The sequence below is a fragment of the Aspergillus heteromorphus genome (assembly GCF_003184545.1).
Source record: "Aspergillus heteromorphus CBS 117.55 chromosome Unknown BO70scaffold_18, whole genome shotgun sequence".
NCBI classification, from domain to species: domain Eukaryota; kingdom Fungi; phylum Ascomycota; class Eurotiomycetes; order Eurotiales; family Aspergillaceae; genus Aspergillus; species Aspergillus heteromorphus.
The window spans coordinates 232,525-248,741 of NW_020290423.1; the positions used below are offsets into that span (position 1 = coordinate 232,525).

The 16,217-nt window shown below is 57.1% G+C and overlaps 3 protein-coding genes across 3 annotated transcripts; all 3 read right to left on the reverse strand.

Moving 5' to 3' along the window:
- Positions 1-161: 161 nt before the first annotated feature.
- Positions 162-2,032, reverse strand: BO70DRAFT_380677 (putative GABA permease). Its single transcript, XM_025545424.1, has 3 exons — positions 1,787-2,032; positions 1,141-1,701; positions 162-1,090 (listed from the first exon to the last, which is right to left on the reverse strand). The coding sequence occupies exons 1-3, from the start codon at positions 1,888-1,890 to the stop codon at positions 187-189; spliced, it is 1,569 nt and encodes a 522-aa protein (XP_025397990.1). The 5' UTR covers positions 1,891-2,032; the 3' UTR covers positions 162-186.
- Positions 2,033-3,877: 1,845 nt separating this feature from the next.
- Positions 3,878-8,591, reverse strand: BO70DRAFT_397705 (putative jumonji family transcription factor; the record flags this gene model as incomplete). The annotated part of the gene is made up of 5 exons (XM_025546728.1): positions 3,878-5,969; positions 6,044-7,100; positions 7,166-8,091; positions 8,156-8,253; positions 8,337-8,591. 5 exons carry the CDS (start codon positions 8,589-8,591, stop codon positions 3,878-3,880), a joined length of 4,428 nt encoding a protein of 1,475 aa, XP_025397991.1.
- A 3,528-nt stretch (positions 8,592-12,119) lies between these two features.
- BO70DRAFT_363349 (choline/carnitine O-acyltransferase) lies at positions 12,120-15,164 on the reverse strand. Its single transcript, XM_025543544.1, has 4 exons — positions 14,537-15,164; positions 14,437-14,466; positions 12,458-14,380; positions 12,120-12,368 (listed from the first exon to the last, which is right to left on the reverse strand). Exons 1-4 carry the CDS (start codon positions 14,916-14,918, stop codon positions 12,241-12,243), a joined length of 2,463 nt encoding a protein of 820 aa, XP_025397992.1. The 5' UTR covers positions 14,919-15,164; the 3' UTR covers positions 12,120-12,240.
- Between the last annotated feature and the right edge of the window lie 1,053 nt (positions 15,165-16,217).

Here is a 16,217-nt window from a genome sequence, read left to right on the forward strand (position 1 = left end):
GTGACAGCTAGCTCGTTTATCTATCTATCTACAACGCAAAACGCCAGCCCAATTATATACAACTTAATATAGCACAATGGCGGAACTCCCACCACCACCACTATCAACAAAATCGCAAGGAGGTATATATACATGACATCACCGCATCAAAACACAGATACAAAAAAAAAAAAAAAAAAAAAAAAATCAGTTCTTCAATGTCTTCTCATTCTTCGCAGACAGATTCTCCATGTCGACCGGTTTCCCCGTCATCACGCCGGGCATATCCTCATCGGTGAGGGGCGGGCCGGTGAAATGCTTGCGCGCATACACGACGTACCACAGGAAACTGATCAGGGCGAAGCCGGCGAACACCACGCTGGCGTAGTTCATGGTGCTGGGGTCGACGGGCAGCGAGGTCGGCATGCAGAAAAGCACCACGGCCAGCACGATCCAGGATACCGATACGATGTTGATGGCGTAGCCGAATCGGCCGAGCGAGTAGCTGGAGCCCTTGACGGCCTGGCGGCCGCGGAGCATGAGGATCAGGATGGGCAGGCCGTACGAGGTCGATAGACAGATGGTGGCTACGCCGGTGAAGGAGTTGAACGCGGCCGAGGAGCCGAAGTAGATCAGTCCGAGCAGGCCGTCCACCACGGCGGACAGGATGATGGCCCACACGGGCACGTCCAGGCTCTTGTTGACTTTCCGCCAGAGACGGAAGCCCGGGATAGCTCCATCACGCGCGAAGGCGTACGTGCAGCGGCTCGCGGCCGTCAGCGCGCCAATCCCCGCGAACATCATGATGCCCAGGATCAGGAACAGTAGGCCGAAGCCGCCGCCTGCGGACCCCGTGGCCGTCTTGAAGATGAGCCCGATGGGCTGCCCGCTAGCCACGCTGAGGAGACTCTGCACGGAGGGAAGCACGAACATGATCGGGATCAGGTACATCAGTCCGGTGATGCCGGCCGCGATGACGGACAGCACGATGGCCCGGGGCACCTCGCGATGCGGGTTCTGCACCTCCTCGCACATGGAGGCGACCATGCCGTAGCCGGTCAGCGTGTAGGCCGCCTGCAGCAGTCCGACGAAGAACGCCCATCCGGTGGGCCTGGCCAGTCAGCAGAGGCTCATCAGCGAGAATAATGGATCCCGACTTACCACCCACTATCGGAGGCATCATAGTGTGCAAATACAAACTCGGCATCCCGTCGGTCCTTCGCCATGGTCAAGAGCGTCACCAGGATGATGACCACGCTGGCAGCGGTCCAGTAGATGCAGACCTTGTTGATGAGATCGAGGTACTTGGAGAAGAAGATGTTGACGAGCGAGCAGACCAGCAGCACGGCCCAGAACATCAGGATGGTCTGCCAGGCGTTGGCGACGTAGTCCTCGTTCCACAGCGAGATGGCGCTCAGGATCAGCTGGCCGCCGGAGAAGGTGATGCTCAGGGTGACGGTCCAGTTGCCGACGAGGGTCAGCCAGCCGTCGATGAAGGACATCATGGGGGCCCAGCGGCGGGTGGACAGCATGGCGCTCCAGTAGTAGACACCGCCGGCGGTGGGGTAGACGGCGCAGATCTCGGCCAGCGAGGCGGCGATAGCGATGGAGATGAGGGTGACGACGACCCAGCCCCAGATGACGCTGACGGACTGGCCGTCGGTGAGGGTGATGGAGAGAGTGGTGCTGAGGCCGAAGGGGGCGGCCATGATGGCGAAAGAGCTGGGAAAGCATGGGTTAGCGGGGGGGGGGATGGACCGAGAAGAGGAGATGAACAGAAAGAACAGAAAGAACAGAAAGAACATACAGGCCCAGGACACTCATCATACTCAGATTGCGCGGCAGTTCACTCTTGTAGCCCATCCTCGCCAACGCCTCATCGGCGGTGGCGTCGACGGAGGATTGACGCATGATGGAAGGATGAGAGGACAATAAACAATAACAGTCGAGGACGAGAAAGTAGAGAAGAAAGAGGTTTATATGCAGGACATGCCGTGAGAGGTTGAAATCCCAATGGCAGGGTGAAGTGGTTGAAGTGGTGGAAGAGGGGCGGGGGATGAGGGGAATAAGAAGGAGGAGGAGGAGGAGAGAAAAGAAGAAGCGGCGGCGGCTTTGCCTCCGTTCGACTTTCACTTCCACTTCCACTTCCACTCTCTCCCCCGCACGTCACCACCGCGTCTTGGCCGTCTTGGTCCAGAGTTTCTAGTTCTCGTTGTATCCGCATCCCCATTCCCTCTGGGATGCCAATGAGCGACGATCTCCCCCGCGATAAGCTCCAGGCTAAGGGGTCTCCGGTGTCGGGCTAAAGCAGGCGGTCCGGGACCGCGCTGATAAAGCGCTATCTGGATGATTTGGGCCCTGATGACTGTTATCGATACGTGCGTTCTGAGTCTTGATGTGTGATGATGATAGCGGCAATCCCTTCCCCTCCCACATATATCTCCACATATATCGAACAAGACCACATTCGACCTGACCTCGTATTATCCTCCCTGAAACCATGGCACACAGACCATCGATCTATCTACACCCTCTGTCTCAAAAAGTCAGGACCGCGCTGGAGATAGATAGACACACAGACAGACAGATGTCAGGGGCATGCAGCCCTGCAAACAGCCTGAGCATCGGATGACCTCATGCCTTTCCACCCACTCACTCGGTCTCTCCGACAACACTTTTATCTATCTTCTGGGTCAACCCAGTGGGTGGGGGGGTTGCCCTGAACCATGGCGCCTCCCAGCCTGGGTCTCCCCGGCTGCACGAGGACTGCCTATTTCAACGACCTATCTCTATCTACCTCTCTCGAACTACTTTCTGTACTTATCTACTGTTCCCCCGTCACTGACTCGCCTCCATCTTCTACATTTTACCCATCTCCTCTACTCGACTCCTACAAAAGCCTCACTTGGATGGATGAAAAGATTCCCTTAAGGATTCGGTTATTCACAGCTATCCATTCCAACGTACATCACGGCGGTTGTCACGATGCTGTGACGGCTGCCACACCCTTGGACGGCTGAGACCCGTCCTCCCCCAGCAAGCGGGTCAGACGGGCTCGCGCAAGGATGAGCGCCAGAGAGAAAAGGAGAAAAGGGGGAGGGGAACAGATACACACAAAAGATGGCCGACCGAGAGGGGACGCGTCCGAAACGGAGGGGATCACAGGCAGGGGAAAGGGAATTGGGTGGGGGGTATCAAACAGGGGGGGGAGCTTTGTCTTTTGTCTTTTTTTTTTTTCCTTTTTGGCATCTAGTGTACGTAGGACCAGAAGGCGAGGGGGCGAAAGTAGGCCCCGTCAGCTCTCCGAGATGTGGGGAGAGGGTCCGCGGGAGGGGGAGGGAATGGATGGGGAAGCGTAGAAACAAGACAAGACGATGACAGTGGAGAGAGAAGCGAGGCGAGAGAAACGGCGGTGGGCGAGGGGGATGTTGGCCGGGCATCGTTGGGTTGGGATGGCCAAGGCCACACGGGTGACTTGGCCGCCTCGCCCACCGCCACTTGGAACGTGCGGTCGGGGCATCACCTCTCCAGGGCCCCAAGGACCCCAACAACCGTCCCCCCAACGAGGAGACAAGAGGAGACAAGAGGAAACAAGCCTCCTCTGCCTCCCGTAGGCCGCGCCTCCAACTGAGTCGCCAACCTGGCTCGGCCAGCTAGCGTCTAACGTCAACAGCTCCGTCGTCAAGATCATCATCGCCCCAACGGTTCAAGAAAAACCAGTTCAAAACATGAAAAATAAAAACGCCCAGTCATGCAGTCGTCAATCCGGATAAGTCGTTACAGGGTGATATGGTGGTGGTGATGGTGGTGGTGAGGAGGGAGGTGGTGGTGGTGAAAATGCAGTCATAATGGCACGCAAATGCAGAGCAGAGAGACAAGAAATCACGCACCGCCCGACTCACGGGCTCAGCACGCCCAGGGGGTCTTCCGCGTTGTCCATGCCAAACCCGGCCATATCGACCGAGTGCAACGACCCCGGCCCGCCCCGTCCCAGCGAGATATCCGACGACGCATAGTCGTGCTTCAATCGCTCGTGGGGCCCGAAGAACGGCCGCGTCTCCTCGTTTGGCGTGTTGCCGTCGCCCGCGGCCCAAGGTCCATGCTGCCAGAACCGCGTGTTGGCTTGCTGGTCCCCGAACAGATCGTGGTGGTCGTGGTGCGGCTCGGGCCCGTGGGGGGCGAACTCGTTGGGAGACTGGAACCGCAGATGCGACCGGCTGAAATTCGAGCACGGCGAGTCGGCGTGCAGCGGGAAGTCCAGGTTGGGGAAGTGCATGTCCTCCACCGTCGTGATGTCGATGGTCGGGTTCTCCGTCTGCTGGGCCAGCGCCGACGCCAATCGGAGGTTTGATGCCGAGCTCTGCCGGCTATGGCTGGCCGACCGCTCGATCGCCCGTTGCACAAAACTGCCACATGTCTTGAGGATCTTCTCCTGGTCCTCCGGCGAGAGGCTGGCGAAGAAGTCGTTGGCCAGGGAGGGCTTGGGCAGTTCCGGCTCGCACGGCGTCAGGCCATACGACTTCTGGGCGTACTCCGTGAAGCCGGACGGCATGTCGTACGGGGACCGGTAGACGGTCGGCACCTGCTCCCGCTGCTGCTCGAGGTAGGCGTACTTGCGAGGCAGCTTGGAGGCCGGCAGGCCGCCATTGACCGGCTCTTGCTTGATGTGTTCCGGCTCCTTTTTCTGCAGCACGTCCAGCCGGTCCCGATGACTCACCAGCGAGAAGCGGAGCATCTGCAACAACCGAGTCACCTCTTCCGACCGCATGTTGAGGGGCTGCAGCGGCAGCAATGTTCCGTCGGGTGCCCGTGGTTGCACGCGTTGTTGAGCCATGGCCAGTTCCAACTTCTCGAGGCCATTGGGCGGGGGCACCGAGCCCATGGGGCCCAGGAGGGTCTCTACGACCAACTCGGGGCTGACAATGGTATAGCCGGCGAACACATTGGCATGGTCGGTGATCTGGACCAGACGACGGCGGGCGATGATTTCTCGAACATTGGCGAAATTGTTGGGGGGCGGGTTGTTGGTTTGCTGCTGCTGCTGCTGCTGCTGCTGCTGCTGTGGTTGCGGTTGTGGCGGTGTCGGCGGTGGTGGTTGCTGGGACTGCTGATGGAGGTGGTGATGATGATGGAGAGGCTGGGGACGGGAACCGGAGGGGAGATGATGATGATGAGGGGCCTTGGTGACCTGAGGGTAGGGAGCATGGCGGGCGGATTGAGTTGGCAGGGATCGGTAAGCAGACGGCATCGCAGCAGGGGGAGCAGCAGCAGAAGAGGGCGCAGGACGAGGAGGGGCAAGAGGAGGGTGCTGCAGCAGGGAAGGCCGGCGGGAAGCAGCAGCAGCGGCGGCGGTCGTGGCGGAGGTGGCGGCAGAAGCAGCAACAGCAGCAGTGGTGGCAGCAGAGACTATAGAGGCGGTGGGAGGGAGAGGGGGAGGAGGGGGAGGGGCACCACCACCAGCCAGGTGGTGAGGAGGGAGCGTCGGAGGAGCCTGAGGGGCTGGACGGTGAGGGGCAGCGGCATAGTGGTGAGGCGGAGGCGCCAGATGATGGTGGGGGGCGTATGAGATTGAGGGGGGCAGTCGGGCCATCACGGCGCCGAGCGACTTGACGCTGTCCAGGAAATTCGCGCGCGGGTTGTGGACAGCCACGCTAGGGTTGTGTGTATACTGTGCCCTACACTCGGTGGAGGACTCGCCCAGGTAATACCACAGCTGTTCGCCCTTGCTGAGGTCGACCTGCGTCGGCGGTGGGGCCCCTGCCTGCTTCGGCTGGTTAGTGCTGTCCACCGTCTCGAACTCGGCCCACTGATACGGGGATCGCCCATCGCCAAACGGATTCCCTGCCACCGGCACCGCCGATTCCAGCTCTTTCCGGGCCTCGGGCTTCCGGGCTAAGTGGGCGGGCAGTGGCCTGGTGCCTGGAGCCAGCGGTGAGAAGTTGCTCCGCCGGACAACCAGCGTCCACCGGTACGGTAACTCGATTACGTCCCTGGCAGCGAAAAGCATATCGGTTAGCATCTCCGGCATCATATCCACAGGCAGCTAGCAGGCTAGCACACTTACCCGCGTGGCAGCACCTTGACCAGCAGCGCCCGCTCCTCGGGCCGGTTCTGGAGCACGATGGCCCCATTGATCTCCTTGTCCGCCTGGAATTGCACCAGATCCCCCGCCACCAGGCCCCGCGCCGTCTGGATCAGCTTGCGGTCGAAATCCGGCGTCTCGGTGCTCGCCAGCCACGACGGCTTCTTCTGCCGATGGTACTTGCACTTGAGATCCACACTGGGGATCGAGTACTGGTTCCCGTCGTCCGCAATCACGCCCACCAGGCCCTGTTCCACCTGCACGCCCGCGAGCAGCGCACACGTCGCGTGGTAGGACCGCGTACATTTGCCAAAGTTGCACTGGAAGCACGCCCCGCGCACCTCGCGGCAGAAGAGACACTTGAGGCCCATGCGGGCCTTGGGGATCTTGTCCACATCGCACACCACCTCCTTGCCCGTCTCGTCGCGGAGGATGGTGGTCTCCTCGGTATACAGGGCACAGCGGCGGTGCGCGTGGGATTTGCCATCTTCCGTGGGCAGGAGGTCCTCGTAGTCCAGATTGTTCGGACACAGAACGCAGGGGATCTTTCGCGGGACTTCCATGTTGACCCGCATGCGTTTCGCCTTGGTTGTCTCGCCGACAGTTTTGCGTTTGCGGCCACGGGTAGACGACTTTTCTGGCACACTGCGTGGCGGGGTCAGAAGATCGGAGGCGCCTTCGACCTCGTCCAGGTCACTCTCATATTCGCCGAAGTACTCGGGGGTGGCCTCGCCCCGCAACTTCCGTTCGATCTCATCCACGTCGATCCAGACGCTATCCGACTCGCAGTTGCACTTCTTCGCAACCCGCCCGTAGTCCAGCCACTTCTCGGTTGCGAAGTTAACCGACTCGGCGCAGTTGTACCCCAGGTTGTAGCCGGAATGGTACCCGTACGGGTATGTGATGACAAATTCACCCTCGTAGTGCACCAACTTGTTCACCGTAATCCCGTACTGGGACTTGAGCAGATTAGGGGACACCAGGTAGGTCTTGTGGCGGAGGAATTGGTCACAGCTCTTGGCATCGCTGGTCCAGATACCTAAACAGAATCGGTATTAGCGTCCGGTTCCTCAACATTTCATACTGTGGGGGCGGCAATCTTACTCTTCATGGCCTGTTCGAAACGAGGAGCATCCTCTTGGGAGATGCTGTACCACTGTTTCGGTGCACCAAAGTGGATGTAGTTGATGCTGTAGAGATCCATGTCTTCCAGGTGCCACGAGAACGTAGCTTTCCACATGCCCAGGTAGAGGTATGCCGTATTAACACCCGGCACCTTCTGTCCGATGACGTCGAGCAGGTTCGGCAAACGGGCGACGTTCCACGAGGTCGTGATATCATCATCGAACAAGGAGCCGGGCATGTCCGCGCCGTACAAGGGGTTGTTGAACATGAGTGACTTCCAGTAGGCCGTTTCGAGTTCCTCGCATCGTTCGGCAGTGTACTCGTCATTGTCGTGGATGCGGTAGTCGAAATCTCTGAAAGCCTCTTCGTCCACGTAGTCGATCGCATCGCCCTTGTTGTGTTTCCTTCGGGAGGTGACCGACGACTTGGGCTGTCGTCCTTTGGGTTTCGGGCCGGGTAACGATTCGCCGTCGCTCAGATCTTCCGTCTTCGCTTCCACCGGGTTCGATTCGGGTGACACAGGGGTCGGCGGGCCTTCGGGTTTCACCTTGTCCAAGCCTTCATCCGCCTGCGGCTCTTCTTTGATCTTCAACTGGTTGGTCCGTTTGGGCGGGCGACCGGGGCCAGCACGGCGTTTCTGGGAATCCGATCGGACAGACTGAGCTCGGGGAACAGGCGGGGCCCGACTGGTCCGCTCCTGGTTTTTGCGCCTTTCACCTCGCCGGGCGGGCGGCTGATGGCTGCTCTCTTCGCACAACGCCTTCCACTGAGGGAGGTTGTACGATCGCTGTCGCTCGATGTTGGCTTGTGTGTAGGTTCCGTGCGAGCCGTGGAATTCCTGCATGATCGGGTTCTTCACACGGATGTTCCGAACGGCGTCATCCAGGGGCGGTAGAGCATCGGTCCTAGTTAACGACAATTGGTAAGCATCCTGCCATGGATGTGGTCCAGAAGCGCGCGGAGACACACCATTCTTTGGGGGGGATAACTTTGACGATTCCGGACCTCATGCCATATTCGTCAACCTTGTTGATGAACGATTGGAAATCGCGGAACTGGTCCATGGTCTGTGGTAAAGACCGGTTAGTCCATACCCTTGACACCAAAGCCCGGAGGGGGGGGGGGCTCAGCAAACAGGGTCGAGACTCACCGGCTTGAACACCGGGATCTTGCCGCCGCCATAATAATGGTCCGGCTCGATTTCGTCCTCGTCGGCCTCCACCGATGGTATATCCTGGGCGCCGGGAGCATTCGGGTCGAGCTCAAGATCAGACAGCTCTGATGAGACGCCGTCGGGGATGTCCTTCTTGCCGTTGACGCTCTGCGGCGGCGTGATTGAGGTTGCGTCGGTCGCAGGACCGCCCGCGATCGACTCGAAAAGGGGTTGATCAAGCGCTGCCGCCATCATCTCAAGACGGAAAGGACGAAGGGAGAGTATTTCGGGATTCGATCAGGATGCCGTCGTCGGAAGATGCGACCGCTGATCGACGGCAGGAGGAGGATTCCCAGCGGTCGGGGGAGAGGAGGCGTGGGTCGGAAAAGACAAGACGTCTGCTATCGGAACTGTAGATCGGGTCAATACCGGCGCAGGTCCGTTCGGTCGGTGCTGTTTCCGAGGGTGCAAGAAAAGAAAAGAGGAAGAAGATGACGATGCGCGGCAAAGTGGTGGTATTGGGGGTACAAGATAGATAGCCGGGGGGAGGGGGGAAGGATGATGATGACAAGAGAGCGCGTAATGAAAGGAAGGGTTGGTGGACTGCAAGGCAAGATGATCCGAGCTCCCAGGACGAATTGCTGGGGATAGGGATCCTGCGACGCAGAAAACAGCGGGCCAGATAAAGACAGGGACCGGGTGGACCGGGGGGTGTGGAAGTAAAATTAGTAGGGTGGAGGAGGCAGAGATCGGTATCGAGGCAGGCAGGCCATCAAGGCACACGGGCAGAGAAGCAGCAACGCAACGCAACGCAACGCAGGCCCCTCCTCTCCAGGGTGAGGGAATGGAGCGAGAAGATTTGCCGTCGGGGGGTTGCAGGAGCCAGCCAGGAGCCAGCCGCAAAGGGAGTTCAGCAACGAGGGCGCTAGTTCGCCAGCAGGAGTGGTGCAGTGGGCGACTAGCAGCAGGGCCAGAGCCAATCCCAGGCGCAGCGTCACGTCGGACGGTCGAAGGGTGGGCCCGGCCAGAGCACGATGGCCTGACTCTTGACTCTTGTTTCTTCCTGGGCAGTGGGCACACAGGGAAGGAGAAGGGGAAGGGGAAAGGGAAGCAGCAGAAGAAGAGAGCGAAGAATGCAACGAATGGATTGGTCGAGGGGGGACAGCCTGAGGGCCTGAGAATTTGAAGCCTGAAGGGGGACACGGCTTAAGGCACCAACACCAGGCGGATGCGCGCGATACTCGCAACCAGCAACCAGCAACCAGCACCAAGGCCGGCCGATCCCAGCCAGCAGGTAAGTGTACTGTAGGTTGGTTGTTCCGGTGTCGGGGAGAGAGAGAGGCAGGGGTGATGAAGGATGATGAAGTCATACACAACAACAACAACAACAAATTCACTTGGATTTCTTCCACTTACCAATAACAACGGATGAAGGAGCGCGGCACCACCGGGGAAGGAAAAAAAGAGAAGAAGAATGAAGACACCCGGCTTCAATTCATACGTAACTCCAGCAGGTCGATGGTTGATAGTAAGTAGCTTGGGTGAAGGTGAATCAATATCGGCAGTGGAGTCGTTGCCCGGGGATCACGTGCGGCACATGACTGGCCGGGACCAGCTAGGGCGGCGGCCCGATGGGGACTAGCGTGTCCTGATCGGGCAGACGGTACGGGTAATTTACGGTGGGAGGCAGAATACACCACGCGGTAGCCATGAGCACGCTGCAGCTGCGGTCGATACTTTGTAGATACATGGTAGATAGTTACAGGGTACGGATACGGATCAGTCAGTCGGATATCGGCGGATCAGTCATCAGAAGACTGGGAAGGGGTCTGATCGGGATGATCTCACCGGCCGAGGACGCCATTGGAGGGATGCATTTAGCCGGATACTTGTCCTTGCCTAGGGAGTATCTACTACTGGAAATAGTATACTACTGCAGAAGAGATGTTGATGATTAGAAGGCTGTGGAGGGATGGTATCAGATAGGGAGTTGTTTTCTAGTCGCCTTCCACCCACCCTTCTAGATACGAACATCGCGTAGTGTCTACTTCTTAATTAACCACACCACAGTTCACAGACTCGACACCCAATCTGATAGAACACCAACCCGAGATCAACAGACCAGCACACTCCCCCACCATAAACCCAATCCAATCCAATCCATAGACATCCCTCCTTGCCCATACTACTCACACTCACATATCCTGTAATCCAACCCAATCCAATCCTCCTACTCCATACTTCATACAGAGTACCTAGTAGCTAGTACCTACTACCTACTACAACAGTAAATACCAGACCAACCACCCAAGCAAGCAAGCAAGCAGGTAGTTCCTACTAACTAGCTCGGTACCTCCTACTGTGCCTTGTCCTTCCCCTCCCACAACATACACATACACATGCATATGCAAGACAAACCCCCAACTGCATACACAGACTGACACACATGGATGGATAGCTATCTAGTCCAGTCCTACATCCGCCCGGAACGGAACCTGCACGTCCTTCCCAGAGCGGTCGACCATGTGCAGCACCTGCAGAGTGCAGAGGTGCCGGCCATCTGATAGGCAGAGCGATCGGGGTCAGTCAGTCAGGCGGTGACCGTTTATCTTCCCACCGAAGCATGGTAATAGGAGGTTGAAGGTTCTGACTAGTCTGGGAAGAGTAAGTAGGTAGACTCTGCATCAGACTCCGTTGGGCAGGAATCGGATCGTCTGGCATTCATTCATTACCGAGTACACTCATTATCTACTCACTGGCAGAGAGTGAGTTCGTAAGCTGGTGATTATTATTATGCTTTTTTTTTCTTCTCTATTTTATTATCATTATTATCATTATTATCATTATTATCATTATTATCATTATTATCATTATTATCATTATTATCATTATTATCATTGTTTATGGTTGTTATTATTTTTAATCGTTGAATAATACATCCATCCCCTCCTCCCTTCAGAGAAAAAACTCATGTAAAGGGTGGTAGTTTAGTAATCGAGACCGGGAATAATAAATAACTAATGGCATGAACATGGGCTGAGGTCCCGGAGATATTACTTACTACATTTTTACCTTGCTCACTGCCCGCGTACTCCGTACTCTGTAACAGTATTGACGGGATCAAATTGTGGCATGATTCCCGGAAGAGAGAGGGCAGGGCACCTTGGATCGCGATGCGATCGGGAGAGCGGATTTATGTACATACATACATACATACATACTTACTTACTTACTTACTTACTTACTTACTTACATAGTAATTACTTACATATTTACTACTTACATATTTACTACTTACATATTTACTACTTACATATTTACTACTTACATATTTACTACTGTACTATCTATGCAATCAACAGCACACTTGGCAGTAGTGGCTAGTACTCCGCACGCTGAACTCTCTGACTCCTTGCCGATTGCAGAAGAAAATTCTATCGCTCCGTGTCGTGCGTCGCCGTGTGGCGTGGCGTCGTGTGGTGTGGTGGTCGGTCTGAACTGAACTGAACTAAACTAAACTGAACTCTGATTCTGCGTCGGCTAGTGGCGTTTACCCGGATGTATGGATGTAAAGTAGTATGTGTCTCATCCGTAGAGTCTCCGTGGTGAGGAGGCGTTTCATCGTTATTTGTCTAGTATCTAGTATCTAGTAGATTGGGTGCTTCATGCATGCAGAGGTTTTGATGCACCTCGGCGGAAAGAGACAGTGGGGTGGGGGAAGCGGAAGCCAGGAATTGAGTCCAGTCGCACTACCTCTCAACATGCTGCAAATCATCTCTTGTCGTGGTAGTATGGGTATTTATTGACTATCGATTATCGGCTCCACGACCGCCGGAGCCAACCTATGTACATACGCCCAACACCCGGGATCACCAGAACCCAAGCCCGTGCACTCATCTCCTCAATAGTCGTTCAGCCGCAGCTTCTTGCCGACAAACCGACGCTTCTCGGGCTTGTCGGCGCCCCGCTCGCGGTCTGCATTCAGCCCCTTGAGCGCGTGGAGGAGCATCCCTGCGTCGAAGAACCCGTCTGATTCGCCTGTCAGCTGCTGTTGTCACACGCAAGGGGGCTGTCAAAACTGTCGAGCAGTCAAACAGCCAAACTGGGGTTGCACTTACATCCGCCCATCCCGTCGTCCTCGATCTCGCCGCTGTCCGTCGTGGGTGTCTCGGCTCCCCGATGCAGCTGCCCCGGGTCGCCCCGGACGATCCGGCCCCGGCGGTGATCCCCTTGGAACCGCTCGGCTATCATCTCCATCTCGCGCGCCCTGCTCGTGCGCGGGCTCGCTGGCCGGTGGTTGATCGTGCGCAGCAGCTTCCGGATCTCCATCAGGTACGACTCCAACGTGTACATCAGCCGCGCCGTCTGCCGGTGCTTCGACGACGCGCAGAACGAGATCGTGTCGTCCTTGATGATGTACCCGATTCCAAACCCGTCCGCCGACGTGGGCCCGAAGCCAAAGTGCCGCAGGCACGGGTTGCCGCAGTTGGACGTCGACAGCACCGTCGTGTTGATCTTGTCCCAGCCCGCATCGCTGAAGATCGCCGGCATCGTGCGCATACTACGTACGCTGTAGCCATTCGATGATGACATCCCATCCTCGGACATTGCGGAAGACTTGGGTGACTCGACGGACGCGGTCTCACCAGGGCTGGTGTATCCATTGGAGCTGTCTGCCACGCTGTTGCTCGCCGACGAGGCGTCATCGTCAAAGGATCGCTGCCACAGGCAGTACAGCGCGTACAGATGCCGGTCCTGTCCCTGGCCCTTCGAGCATTGTTTCGTGATGGCCGTGTGCTTCTCAGTCGCCTTCCGCAGCGCACTCACCTTCTCTTCGGCCGGGTTGTCGCCCCAGAACGTTTTGACGAAATCGACACACTCGCTGGTCACTGTCCGGATCGCCTCCGTCCGACCATGCAGGAAGACTTTGGTCATCGCCGGTTCGTAGGTGTTCTCCATACGGCCGTAAAGCCCGTAGTATGCGGCTTGGAATGCCATTTGCACGAAGGCGTCGGGGGAAAATCCCATCGAGGTGATGAAGTTCTTGCCAAATCCTTTGAAGTCGAGGACCTGGAATTCATGCTGCTGTAGCAGGTCGGACAGATGTGACTCCGCAAACCGCAGCGCGATGCTGAGCTCAGGCGCCATGTCCCACTCCAGTTTCCGAGGCGTCGTGCTGACGTTGCCGAAGCTTCGAGGGTCACGCTTGGATGGATCGGGGCTGGTCGTTGCCCACAAGGTAGGTGCCTGGCCGTTGATGGTCCGCGCGAAACGGAGTATGGTGTCCGTATAGACGTCGCTGGCGAATCGAAGCACCGTATGGCCGTCCACACCGGTGTGCTCGAAGTTGATCCCCGCACTTCCATTCTTGCACACGATGATCTGCAGCTTGTCATACCAGCGGTTGGTACAGGTGCCTACTTGCACGCCCTTGATAACTTCGCTCGTACCGCAAAGCATATTGGCGCAGAGCTCAGAGGTGTTGTGTGGTTCAGTATAGTCCAGACATAGCACAAACAAGGCCGTGTCGACGATGTTTAGACACTCCGCATTGTTGGAGCCCTCTTCTCTAGTCAGAATATCCCTCAGACCGGACCACACCTTGCGGTTCTCCGTGCTCAGAACACCCAGGGCGCCTTTTGCGGCATCATGGATGGGCGTCTGTTCGGCATCTCCAATGATCACCTGGAGGTTGACAGCAATGTCCTTTTCGTTCATGATCAAGTCATTGTTCTCGTCCAGCACATCAAACCAGTAGAGCTGGCCCCGGCACAGGACGACAACATGCTTTGCATGGGGGTCCTGGCTGATCACACACCCATTGTCCGTCGGCACACGCGCCGTTCCAAACAGGCGGGAGTATTGGTACATGCAGAGAGGCGTGCCACGGACAGTATCAGGAGGCAGTTCCTCCCGCCTTACGGCTCGAACGAATGACAAGGCTGACACGACCAGCGACGCCGCTCTGGTCACCTGGTTATTTCTCGCGGGGGTTGGGTCATCTTCCAGCAGGAAGAAGGGGTTGAGGTTCAACACGACGGCTATTTTGACAAGTCAGTACATCGTGCCTCACTCCCAGTGGCAGGTTATCTCTTACGGCTATCGTAGTTTAGGTATGAGTCGTACCCTAGAACGGAGCCGGAGCAGTAGTCAGTCTGCGTTCACAGGCACAGAAGGAAGTCGCCCTTGAGACTTACAGAACTGCTCGATGTAGCTTGTTTTCGACGAGGCGTAGGTCTTCAATTTATCTTGTAGCGACGGCCCTTCTGATCGGAGGAAGTCCTGCACGGCCGCCTTGGTATCATCCTGCTCTCGGGGTGTCTGTAACGGAGCTAGAGAGTCAAGATATCTCGTGCATGAGTCTTCGAGGTCCGGAATGGGCAGCTTGGGTAGGGAATCCTGGTTGGCAAAGGTCAAGCCCGTCTTGGGAGGTTCCAATGACTCTCCATTCATCGGTGTAGCATTGGTGGATGGCCTAATCTTGGTCTCCGGGGGGGTGTTAGAGCGGACAGAGTCCATCGCGCTCCCCAGCGGCTTAGGAGCCGTAAAGTGACGGATCGCTATGGACGAGTAAGACATGGAGTCAGCACAATCAACCTATGCGTAGCGACAGGCCAAGAATGTGGGGATCGAGAGGAAGCGCAAAGCGCTGCGGTAGAAATAATGGCAATCTTGCAAACAGTACGCGGGCATAGAGGGATTGATTATCCCATGACCCGGATGAAGTCACAGGGCAGCAATCACAAGGAGATGGAAGGCATGGGACCAAGAAAACTGTCCAGACATGGGGAGGGGAAACGGTGTGGTATATAAAGTGTGTCTTTCCGGTACGGCGACTCATCCTCTCCAAGTCACGCCCGGGGAGCAACTGCAGGCCGCGGGGTGGAACCAAAATAGACCGACCTACCTTCGGGACAAAGGGAGCTAAACGGGGGAATGGACGCTTAGAAGACGCCGAAGAGTGACAGGCTGGGAGCAAATGAAACACTTGAACCACGGTGGATGATACACCCCGGGCTAGCCGTCCGCGGTCGCGCCCAAGGCAGGAGGGAAAGGTGGGATCGGGGGAACGGATGGAGGTTGGCTGCTGAGGGCAGTGGATGAAGCATCGGGATGCCAAGAGATATGCAGTGATAGGGCCAGTGGGCCGCACAGCATGAACGGCAAGGGGATGCGCTTCCGGCTGCACGGACAACGACTAAGAATCAAATGTTTGTTATGAGTGCCTCCGGCTCCAGATGAATGGCGTCAGGCCCGATGCTTCTGCGCGCAGCCTGGTAAAGGTACCTGTCTGCCGTGCCATACGGATGATGATGATGATGGTGGTGGTGGTAGGAAATGCGGGGACAAGCCATGGAGGAACCGCCATGTGAAGGCGAGAGTTTGAGGCAGAGGCAAAGACAAGAGACAGAGAGCAATGAGAAATCGAGTATCACGTACAGGCGACGAGCGGGGCCAGATGAGGTGGTGAGGCTGGGTCACTGCACCGACCGCACTAGACAGTAGTTTAATGGGGGGGGGGAAGGATCTAGTGGGATGGATACGACCAAGGATTGGGGGTGGGTGTGGCGAGCACCCTGGGGACGTGAGCGAACCAGTGGATCGCCAGCAAAGCGACGGTTGCAGGGTGGCTTGGATGACGTTTCGGGCGAAGGGAGAGAGAAGTTAACGTTCAAGGCGGTTGGATGGGTTGGCGATGTTGCTGGTTGCGGTGCGGGGAGACGCCCGATCAGGCAAGGAGCTGGGCGGGAGTGAGCGGGTCACGTGGGGCGGGGTTTGTTATGGCGGGTTCTACGATGACTGTACACTCTATCATGGAAAGGTCTCATCATTTGGCTTTTGTCATCGCCATGTACCGACTCTATTCAAGGCGCCATA

Bases quoted from the DNA above. Each gene is read 5' to 3' on its own strand.
- BO70DRAFT_380677 (XM_025545424.1), bottom strand. From the start codon at position 1,890: ATGCGTCAATCCTCCGTCGACGCCACCGCCGATGAGGCGTTGGCGAGG. The intron at 1,702-1,786 runs GTATGTTCTTTC...ATGCTTTCCCAG, and splicing joins ATGATGAGTGTCCTGGGCCT to CTCTTTCGCCATCATGGCCG. The intron at 1,091-1,140 runs GTAAGTCGGGAT...CTGACTGGCCAG, and splicing joins GATGCCTCCGATAGTGGGTG to GCCCACCGGATGGGCGTTCT.
- BO70DRAFT_363349 (XM_025543544.1), bottom strand. From the start codon at position 14,918: ATGTCTTACTCGTCCATAGCGATCCGTCACTTTACGGCTCCTAAGCCG. The intron at 14,467-14,536 runs GTAAGTCTCAAG...GCTCCGTTCTAG, and splicing joins AAGCTACATCGAGCAGTTCT to GGTACGACTCATACCTAAAC. The intron at 12,369-12,457 runs GTAAGTGCAACC...CAGGCGAATCAG, and splicing joins GGACGACGGGATGGGCGGAT to ACGGGTTCTTCGACGCAGGG.